Below are 10,738 nucleotides of genomic sequence, written 5' to 3'. Positions count from 1 at the left end.
TTTTGTGTTGCTCCTAGCCACCTGGCCGTGGAGGTAGAAGAGCCAGGGAGGAGATAGAGAGAGAAACATGCAAAGAGAGAGAGAGAGAGAGAGAGAGAGAGAGAGTCAGCCGAATCAAGTTATTTGGGTTTAGAAATAAGTATGAAATGTATTAAAGAAAGGATAATAAATGAGATCAATTAGAATATTAGCATTAATGAGGGTATTTTTTTTTACCATTGGATCTACTTAAATCTAATGATTTAAAAAATGTGTAACTCTTTAGAGTTACATCAGTTGTAACTTGAACCCATCTCATATATATATATATATAGAGAGAGAGAGAGAGAGAGAGAGAGAGAGAGAGAGAGAGAGAGATTTAAGTTATACCTAGTGTAATTCTAAAACCATTTTTCTACACCATAAATGCTAATTACAATATCATTTATTCTTAGTACCGTCTCATTTATTATTCTTTATTTATAAGGGCATGTTTGGTAGACTGTAATAAGCATTGTAATGTAATAGTTATTCCTATAGTTTGACTATTCAATAGTTTGACTATTCAATAGTTTGGTTATGTTTTTATTACAGGGAATAGTTATTCCTTATGAATAGCTATTCTTTAAAATGAAGAATAACCATTCATCTCTAAAAGGGTTGTAATAGCTATTCCTTGGTAGATGTAATAATTTCCAACACTAATATATTTCCAAATAAATAAACTTTCCATATGCACCTAACAATTATGGAAATAAAAAATTATTAAAAAATAACTCATCTCTCTACAATTTAAAATATATTATTTTCTAGGAAATATAATTGTATGAATGAGATATTTCCTAAAATAGATCCTAAGTTTTATTCTAATATTACAACTCACAACCAAACTAATGAATAAGTTTAGTTATTCCATTACAACATATTTTATTCCTGGTAATAAAGATTACTATTTATGTTGTAATTCATATTCAGTGTACCAAACGTACCCTAAATTTCCATACTTATCTCTTATTCCCAAAAATATTCTCTATGTTCTCTATCTACCCTACCTCATCTGCTGTTTTCTTATTTTTTTTGCTAAGTAACGTCATCTTATGCATTCCAAAATATGTTAACTACAAATTTTTTGATTATTAAAATCTAGATGCCTTTAGATTACTACACTTTAATTTTTGCTATGATCATATTATTAGTGCACTTAGAACTATGGAGGAGTAGAGGAGTAGAAGAAAAGCTTAAAGGAGACATTGTTAGCCATTGTACCATGTACTTTGTGTTAAGTTTAGTTTTTTTTTTTTTTTTTTTTGTGAGAGAGTTTCAACTTATGATGTCCGCTCCTGATGACAGCTCTTTATTATTAGACTAAAACACCAATAAGTTTAGGTACTTGATCCTATAGAAATATCTTGTATGTTCAATTGTCGATATAATCATTCACTTACAAATGGAAAGGGCTGCCACTAATTTTATATTTTTCCGGGTTAAGAAAAACTTCCCAAAAATTTGATTAAAGGCAAAAAGTCGATGGCTGGCTACATTGGAAACCTGTAGCCGATGGCAGTGGAATCCTGTGGCCGGAGATGGTGGAACCCTTTGGCCATGGTAGTGGAGGAGAGAGCAAATGAGGGTAGTGTTAAAAATCAAGCACCACCTCTCTCTTTCTCTTGAAAATTCCCTTGCATTTCGGAAATTTCTCTATGATGCTTTTTCCGGATTTCTTTATGAGATGTTACTAGAGACTTCTATGTAGAAGTAAAACTCAGCAGCTAATTTTTGTAATAGTCTAGAAGCTGTCATGGGCTGGAAATTAAAATAATAAGAAAATAAGGCATAAGAAAATAAGGCCTAGAACTACTAGAACTCTATTGGCAGAAATTAGATGAAGCTAGAAGCTTCAATGTCCGTTACTTAACCGACCTCCAACTTATATAAATAGGAACTTTGGTTCCCACTTGCGAGAGGTGAAATGAAGTAGTGTGAAGTGTGTAAAGTGAAGAAAAGAAAGTCAAGAGCCAGTGTGTGTAGGTGTCTAGGTGTGTGCAGCTATATTTATGTGAGTTGATGTGTGAATTGTAAAAGGTCAATTGGTGGAGAAGTGTAAAGGCAAAAATAAAGTGCTGTGTGTGTGTTTAAGCAAGTGTGACTTGTGTTTTTGTAGTGTACTGTCAACTTTTCAATATTATGAAATAAAATTTTGTTCTCCTGAGCACGTGTTATCCTTTTTAGTTCAATGAATAAGTCTAGTGCTATAACTTGTGCCATTACTCACTAATGTGTTGAGTTGTAGTTGGTGGAGGGGTATCCCCACATGGACCCACCATCACCCCTCCACCAACCATAACTTGCCCAATTCAATGAATAAGTTTGGACTCACCATCACCCCTCCACCAATCACAACTTGCCCAGTTCAACGAATAAGTCTAGTGCCACAACTTATGCCACAACTCGTCCATGTGGCAAGTTGTAGTTGGTGGAGGGGTGTCCTTACATGGACCCACCATCACCCCTCCACTAAACACAACTCACCACATGGGCAAGTTGTGGCACAAGTTGTGCGACAAGTTGTAGCACTAGACTTGTTCTAGTTCAACAGGCAGAGAGTTGAATGGGAGGAAAGAACAAATGAGGGAGGGTAGATAGAGAAGGTAGAGAATGTTTTAGGGGAGAAGAGACAAGTATGAAAATTTATAAATAAATAAGGAATAATAAATGAGATGGTAATCAGAATATAAATGCTATTGTAATTAGCATTAATGAGTTTTTTATTTTACCATTATATCTACTTAAATCTAAAAGAAGTGTTATATTCACAACATTTTCACAACAAATCATAGGTGGTTAGTTGTTGTTAGTTCAAATTTAAACCTACCATTGAGATTACTTTTTTACTCCAACAATAATAAAGTAACAACCTGCTACTTAAGATTTGTTATGAAAATGTTGTGGACATAGAATTTCTCTAAATCTAATGGTGTAGAAAAAGTATAATTATTTTGAGTTACATCAGGTATAACTTGAATCCATCTTTATATGTGTGTGTGTGTGTGTATAATACGTGAGTGTGTATATGTGTGTATATAATACTATATGTGTGTGTGTGTGTAATTGTAAATGAAATGTTACAAATGAGCTCATTAAAATAACTATAAAACTGATTAGCCACTATCCATAGAAGCAAAATTTGTCCATATTATTTCAACCTTTATTGAAATGAGGAATTACATGTAACATGCACATGTGTTTGATTGACTTGGAAATGTACAAATTAGTCAACCAACAATTGTGTGTGTGTGTATAATGGTAAATCAAATGTTACAAATGAGCTCATTGAAATAACTATAAAACAGATTAGCCACTGTCCATAAAAGCAAAATTTGTCCATATTATTTCAACCTTTATTGAAATGAGGAATTACATGTAACATGCAAATGTGTTTGATTGACTTGGAAATGTACAAATTATTCAACCAACAATGGTAGAATAATCTTATTAAAAAAAAAAACCAGGGTAGAATGAAGGTTTCAAAAATTAAATAAAACAATTATACATTAATAATAATAAAATTATGTTGCCATAAATATGATTATGAAATGCATTACTCTTCATTAAATTAGTTTTTTTTTTTTAAATAATCACGCTCAATGGACGGATCCACAGCTAGGATTAAAATAAAATCCACTCTATTATACTTCTATAGTTCTATTGTCAATGTTTCTCAAAAAAAAAAGTTATATTTTCAATGATATTTACATAAAAATAAAAATAAATTACATACTAGCATGCCAATTTCACTTTCTAAAACCCCATCAAGATGGGAATCAAATTCCAAGAAAGGAACCTCGAATTACATTTCAATTTATCATTACAAAATTCAACTAATTAAAAAGGATTTTTCTGTCCCAATGCTGCCTCAAGGGAACTTGAATTGAATTGACCTGCCAGCATTACTCAGTTACCTGCAAGTAAAACAAACAATCTTTAGATTTTGATCGTTGGACTTTTTGCTTTAAGTGTTTATCAATCTATACCTGATTATTTTTCTGCTAGTGATGATGTACTTGATAAGTTTTCAAGGAGTGGATTGCTTATAACATCCTGCAAAAACTATTTCGATAAGAAAAATATTTAGCTACAAAATTGGTTGTAGCTTAAAATTACAACCTTACTCAATAAAATAAATATTATTACATATTTTGAAAATTTAACCGTTAAATTGTACGTTCTTTACACTCTTAATACACATGTCAAATTTTGTGTCGATTGGATATCATTTATTATATGATATATAAGCTTACATTTTATGTATAATTTTAAACTACAAAAACTTGTAATTTAAACAATTTATTGATGACATAACTATTGATCTTTAATTTTTTAGAAAATTTGCAAGCATGAAAAATATAAAAAAAAAAGATGGAATCCAATGATGGATTTGTCAAAATTCACCTCCAATAATAAGATATTGAGTAAGATTGTAGCTTAAAACTACAACCAATTTTGTAGTTAATCTTTCGCCGTTCAATTTTGTAGCTAGTAAATTTATTTTTGCCATGAGCCCAATAAGAAAAAAAAATCAGTTCTTTTGCCTTTTATGTGGTTAATTATTTACTGATTTGGGAGAAGATTTAACAGTAATTCAAATGCCAAGTATAGTGAATGGTATCATGTATATTTAGCGAGCAAATAAATGTTCCTGATAATTTACATGTTTTGAACTCACCTGTTGTGTTGAAGCATTGCTGTGATTGGGCGAGGGATGAAAACTGGCGTAAGGGTGCACATGATTCATTTTTTCTTCAGCTATATCTCTCAATCTACTGAGCTCTGGAAAAATTTCATTGCAAAGATCTGGCCGGTCTTTCCGTCTGAGTTCTGCACATTTGAGTGCAAGCTTTGCAAAGCACAAGGTTTCTTCGACTGGCCAATCATGCACAGCTGGGTCCAGCAACTCAGTGAATGTGCCGTTCTCAATAGACTGTTCAACAATGTGAGTCAGCCCCATTGGTGGCTTGGCTGTTATCAACTGCAGAAGCATGATTCCTAGGGAATAGATATCAGACTTCACACCAAGCATTCCTGTTTGTTGATATTCTGGATCAATATAGCAGAAAGTTCCAGCTGTTGAGGTCATGTGGTACTGTGTTGCATTTTCAGCTACAGCAGGTACGAGCCTGGCCAATCCAACATCACTAATCTTACTCACATAGTTGTGGTCTAGCAAAATGTTTCCTGGCTTGAGGTCACGGTGCACCAGTGGCTCTGGCTTGGTCTCATGGAGGAAGAGTAGGCCAGTGGCAATTTCTGCAGCAATTCGGAACCTGATTTGCCAAGAGAGAGGTGGAGTGTGTCCTTTCTGGAAGATACAGTCATCTAAGCTTCCATTAGCCATGTATTCATACACTAGGATGCCAAACTCGGGACAGGCTCCTAGAAGGAGTACCATATTGGGATGTCTTATACAGCTAAGTATGTCTATCTGCATTAGAGTTATCAAGGAAAATGTAAGAAGCAACTCATTCTTTATTGGTAATATGCATGTCATGTTCGGGAGGAAGTGCTTAAGAAAATGAAATGTTTAACCAAATATTTGTTTTACAAGCTCTTGAGGATTTGGCATAATAACTTTTTGTTTGTAACCATCCTGTCAAGCCTATGTGCAAGGCTCCTTGAAATTGAAAGGAGTACTATTCAACAAAAACTTACGTATTCCTCATAGGGTGGCTACTTGAAATTGGAAAACCATGTTCGGATCCACTTGTTTTTTCAATTTTAAATGTATGCTATCTTATTATTTCTTTGTTTTTTGCGTGCCTAGTTGTCTAATACAATCAAGTGCATGAAATATGATTTATTCATGCATGTTAAGCAGTCTAAATTCTTGGTTACGCACCTCTTGCTGAAATTGTGATCTACCGTGAGCAGCATCTGGACGTAAAACCTTGACTGCGACTGGTGTATGATCAAGGTAACACCTATAGACAGGGCCATAACCTCCTTCCCCAATCTTCTGAGATTCAGCAAAGAAATTTGTTGCCTTCTCAATCTCCTCAATAGTGTACCTCCTGTATTTGAGATCACTTCGGGCTAGATTTTCCAAAACCTCCCTAGCTTGCGCTGCTTCTTTGAGGGCTTTCATTTCTGCATTTGCTCTTTTTTGTGATTCCAACTCTGCAATCCTCTTTGCTGCTTCGGCGGTTTCCATGGCTACCTTGGACCTAGCTCTCTCTTTCTCTGCTATTGCCAGTGCAACTTCCTCGGAGTGTTTTGCCTCTTCAAACTTGTGCTCCTCTGTAAGTTTCCAATGATGCAGCTCCGATGCCTATGGTAACTGTAACTTTAGAAACTATCTTTTAATTTTGAGAAGACACAAATTAGATTTGTCTTTTAAATACCTTTTGCTTTGCAGTAAGTGCTTCTCTGCATGCTGTACTGTACATGTCCATTGTTTGCTTCAGCTCCAGCTTCAGCCTCCTCATCTCCGATTCCACATCATCCTGCACATTTTAAATACCCATAAGTGGAAATTATCTGGATGATGGATGTATGGTACCATCTTAATGAGAAATTTTGATATTTAAAAATGGTGCAGGCTATTGAATTCTTTTAACCTTGTTGAACTTCAAATGATATTGCAATGCATCATATGAAATAAAATTGAATGTTTTAATTTAGAAGAAATGATGCACTGAAAATGGTTCGTCTTCTGCTATCTCACAAGTAGCCATTGTATTATGTCTTTGTGCTCAATCTAATGGATATCTTGGATAGGCATCAAGCAAAAAAAATGTGCTTATCCTGGGAAAAAAATACTTGAGAAAACAGAAAGGTTTAAGGGATAATTTTGTTCAAGCTGTCTAAAGAATAAATTACAGTGAAATCAGTTTGGGTTGGCATATGGAGGTTTAAGACTCATGTGAAGTCAGACTACTAGGAAATTTCCTAGAAAGGTACGACTAAAGGAACCATTTAGGTATGACTTGTCAGATGGTTACTACAAAGAAATGCTGTTTTTAGGAAGAGAATGTCTTTACCAAATTTTGGGATGACCAGGAACATGACGTTCTACCACTCTCCTGTGAAAATGATGAGATATCATGCAGAAAACTGAGGTCACTGAACTTGGCATCTAAATGGATTGATTGAAAACTTTGATCTGAGCTGGTTGAAAGCCGAGATGTTCGGCCTGAATCAGTAAAATCATAGACTGTAGGGGACAGCCGTTCAATGCTTGGCCTATCAGAGCTTACAAATGATATTTCAGTATCTGATTCTGATAAGTCCGAATAGGCCTTTGCATTCAAACCTCTTCCTCCTTTTGTCTGCGGTGGCCTGCGTTCAGTCATGATGAAGTCAGTTATCCATAACACTAAGGTGTTAACAAATTTACTGCATGATATCATTCTCAATTGGGGAGATTTATTATGACTAACCTGACTGACTCATCGCTTGAGTTATGAGGCTTAAATGACGTCCTTTCTGCTACACATAAATGATAGATGTTTGTATCAATACTTAAATGAAGACAAGTTGAGAAATCTACATAATTGAGAGGAGCAAACCTCTTAAGTTCATGGTACGTTTGGAGGGTGAGGCAGGAGGATGAATACGTTTGCTGTTTATATTCTGAATATGTTCAAGTAGTGGGGAAGTATAGGGGGCTGGACGAGAAGCATTTCGAACTGAAGAGGCCTTCCCTTTTGAGATCACATATATAGAGCAGAAATCTGGTGCTCCTTTTGATACAGTGCTTGGAACGCTTGATGACTTGAATCTGCATAAGAAAAAGAATTGAAACAAAGTATACTAACAATAGTCAATGCATCTATAGCCTCATCCAATTATGGATTTATTTTCTGATATTCAGCTTCATATATTCGTTCTAATTTAAATGTAGGTCACACAATTGATTAGGTTAGCTGATTAGAGTGATGAGTCTGCTGCTCCAGTTTAAACTACAAAGAAAGCATGATGAAAGTATTTTCACTGTATGTGACTCATACATAACAAATAAAACTACATTGTTCAATTGAAGATGGGTTACTATAACTTTTTTAAGTTTGAGTGGAGTCGATATTCTTTCTGAATATGTACTTGCCCTTTTGTTGTTGTTTGATAGTGAACTTCCTACGAATCCAGAAAAGATTTTTTGGCAAAAGAAAAAATGGTGCTACTGATTAATTTGTTTGGATCATATAGCTGCAATTAACTTAATCATTTGACAATTTCAAACTGAGTAGATATTAGTTAATTTTTTATTAAGCTACTCTACTTAATAATTGAATAAGAAGGATTATATCTTTTTTCTTTCAATCAATCAATAATGCAATTCTATTTACATTGTAATAGTTTGAATTAAGAATGAACATAAGGTACGTTGTTTTTTTATTTCTCTAGCAGCTTGACCATTTTTCTCTTGCAATTTAGGAACCCTGCATTCCCACAATCAGATTTTGGAAATCATTGCTAATCATAACTATATCTCTGATCTTGGGACTTAAGATTAGTTTTGTCAGTTAGGAGTTATAATCAGGTAGGTTTTGTTGATGACTTTGTTATCTATCTACTACTTAAAAAAAATAAAAAGGCTATATTACTAGTGCTTCAGTTTGAACAGTTGAACTATTAATGATGTCTTCTTTTTTAGTAGTTTTCTGACTTCCAATTGTTCTGCTCGTAGAGATCAATAATCTAATTATAACTTCACTTATTCATGAGTCATAACATCAATTGGTTAATTATTATGATTTTTATTTCCTATTTCCTTGTTTACTCAATTATGGAAGTGCAACACCTTGGAGAAACAAGGAATTTTGTGCATATCACAGTGGCATAATAATCCAAGGAGGTTTTACAAACCCCTCTAATATTTGAAGATATTATCTATTGACCTCTTATTGTCAGTTTCTTTTTCTTTTCTTTTTTCCCTTCTGGGAGCTTGATTATGTTAAAATATTAGAAGGAGATTACCTCATAAATCCATGATGTGACGCACCAAGAACCAGGTTCTCTATTGCAGCATAGGAAACATATTCTGTTAGTGCCTTTCCTATATCTGTGTCTTCAAGTAAGACATCGAGGCAGTTTATCTGATACAAAATTTTGTGCATGTCAATAATAAAATGAAAAGGGTTAGAAATAAAAAAAAGAAACTGGTATCATGAATAGAAATAAAACAGAATGGCATTTTCTCATGACGTAAAGAGAAAATAATGAGCAATGCCAAAACATACATCTTTACGAGTACAGTAGCAGTGGAAGGTAAGGAATAGATCCCTAGTTTGCTTCTCAAGTTGTTTTCTGTGTGGCGAGGCAACTGCTTCGTTGCTATCACAAATGACAGCACGGTATCCCCCATCTGTACACACAAGTCATTATAGCTTGTAATCTTGTATTGAAGAGAAATTAGCTGCATGGTAAGAACAGGCATGCAATCTTGCTAGTGTAACACCAAAAGCTTTTTTCAGATGTATTAAACTTTTTGAACCTATTATCTTAGTTTCTGCTATTACTGTTACAAATATAAATGTTGTAGAGCAACAAGGTTTTATCCAAATAAGAACAAAAGGATTTAAATGTTACAAAGATAAGTATCATGGTGTATGCAGAATTTCCTTTTGCATCCAAAATATTTTAAATAGATATCAACTGGCAATTTTTTTTTTTTACAAATATTTGTCTATAATTATCATTGCACTGTAGTTGTTATTTTCTTTGTTAGTATCATTGTGATCTGAATTATTACAAAATAATTGAGGAATCCCAAACCCCTATGAAATCGGTTTCTGTATTCATCTATAACCGGTTATTCCAAACCGATTTTACCAGTTAAAGCATGATACAATTCCTTTTGCTTTATACTTAAAATTTTCAATTAAATTCAAATTCAACCATATGGCTATATTGACCGAATACAACACAAACACTTTAATCTTCCCAAGACAATTAAATTCAACCATGTGATTCATTGGTCAATGCAATCACATGGTTGAATTTAATTGGAAAATCTAAAATATAACACTTAAGAAACTGCATTTAAGTTTTGCTCATAAACTTAACATGTTAATGTGTATATGAGAGAGAGAGAGAGAGAGAGAGAGAGAGACATGGAGATGAGGATGCTATATGAACAACATGGATTAGAATGACAGTTTGGCCCTTGGAGAGAAGATGGTCAGCAGCCCATCTGAGCGCTTGTTGGCTCCCTTTGTCCTTGTCTATGGCAAGTGCAACCATCCCATTTCCTTCTGTCTTCTTTGCTCCATGCAATTTTGGAAGCCACATTTTCTTTCTTCAACACAAAAAAAAGGGCTCTTTACCTGTTAAAAAACTCTACTCTGGACAATCTTAACTACCTTTCACAAACTATTCAAGAATACCCAGAATCTTAAAATGTCAAAAAAAAAAAAAAAATATTGCTCATGAAACTTAACAACCCTTTATCTGTTTAGTTACAAAGCCACCTGAGAGGCTGAAAAATCTGTGTCTCTCTGTCTCTCTCTGAAAACAACAAATTCTGATGCCTTGATATTGACCAGATCTTTTCTTAATTAATCCATTTTCTGATAAATCATTCAGTTTGTTAATTTCCCTATTTTACTCATCAAATGAGAGCCTCACAAAGAGTTTGAAGAAGACAGACAATTAATTTAGAAAAATTAAAGGCCCCCATAACTCTTTCCCTCTCTCTCGTGAAGACTTACTAATATTGGTAGGTAGTCAAAAGCCTAATATTTGACTTTCCTGATGAGGCGTGTGA

General features: G+C 34.0%; 1 protein-coding gene across 4 annotated transcripts; it reads right to left on the bottom strand.

The window, feature by feature from the left end:
• Window positions 1-3,718: 3,718 nt before the first annotated feature.
• On the bottom strand, window positions 3,719-10,431 carry LOC115992197 (U-box domain-containing protein 35-like). Of its 4 annotated transcripts, none has more exons than XM_031116289.1 (11): window positions 10,086-10,431; window positions 9,213-9,337; window positions 8,950-9,068; window positions 7,542-7,753; window positions 7,413-7,461; window positions 7,014-7,311; window positions 6,375-6,476; window positions 5,873-6,301; window positions 4,703-5,458; window positions 4,011-4,086; window positions 3,719-3,938 (listed from the first exon to the last, which is right to left on the bottom strand). In XM_031116289.1, exons 1-10 carry the CDS (start codon window positions 10,261-10,263, stop codon window positions 4,015-4,017), a joined length of 2,340 nt encoding a protein of 779 aa, XP_030972149.1. In that variant the 5' UTR covers window positions 10,264-10,431; the 3' UTR covers window positions 3,719-3,938; window positions 4,011-4,014. The 4 variants fall into 4 exon arrangements, with proteins under 4 accessions (XP_030972149.1, XP_030972151.1, XP_030972150.1 ...); XM_031116291.1 differs by having other exon boundaries at window positions 4,011-4,077; XM_031116290.1 differs by having other exon boundaries at window positions 7,413-7,458.
• Between the last annotated feature and the right edge of the window lie 307 nt (window positions 10,432-10,738).

Source organism: Quercus lobata, chromosome 5 (genome assembly GCF_001633185.2).
Source record: "Quercus lobata isolate SW786 chromosome 5, ValleyOak3.0 Primary Assembly, whole genome shotgun sequence".
In the NCBI taxonomy this organism is placed as follows: domain Eukaryota; kingdom Viridiplantae; phylum Streptophyta; class Magnoliopsida; order Fagales; family Fagaceae; genus Quercus; species Quercus lobata.
The sequence above is the reverse complement of the archived record's forward strand: the minus strand, read 5'-3'. Positions and strand labels throughout refer to the sequence as shown.

Excerpts from the sequence above, each read along its gene's own strand:
- LOC115992197 (XM_031116289.1), bottom strand. The coding sequence starts at position 10,263 with ATGTGGCTTCCAAAATTGCATGGAGCAAAGAAGACAGAAGGAAATGGG. Across the intron at positions 9,338-10,085 it reads TATAGCATCCTCATCTCCAT|ATGGGGGATACCGTGCTGTC; the intron begins GTCTCTCTCTCT and ends TTGTGTGTACAG. Across the intron at positions 7,462-7,541 it reads ACGTACCATGAACTTAAGAG|CAGAAAGGACGTCATTTAAG; the intron begins GTTTGCTCCTCT and ends ATTTATGTGTAG.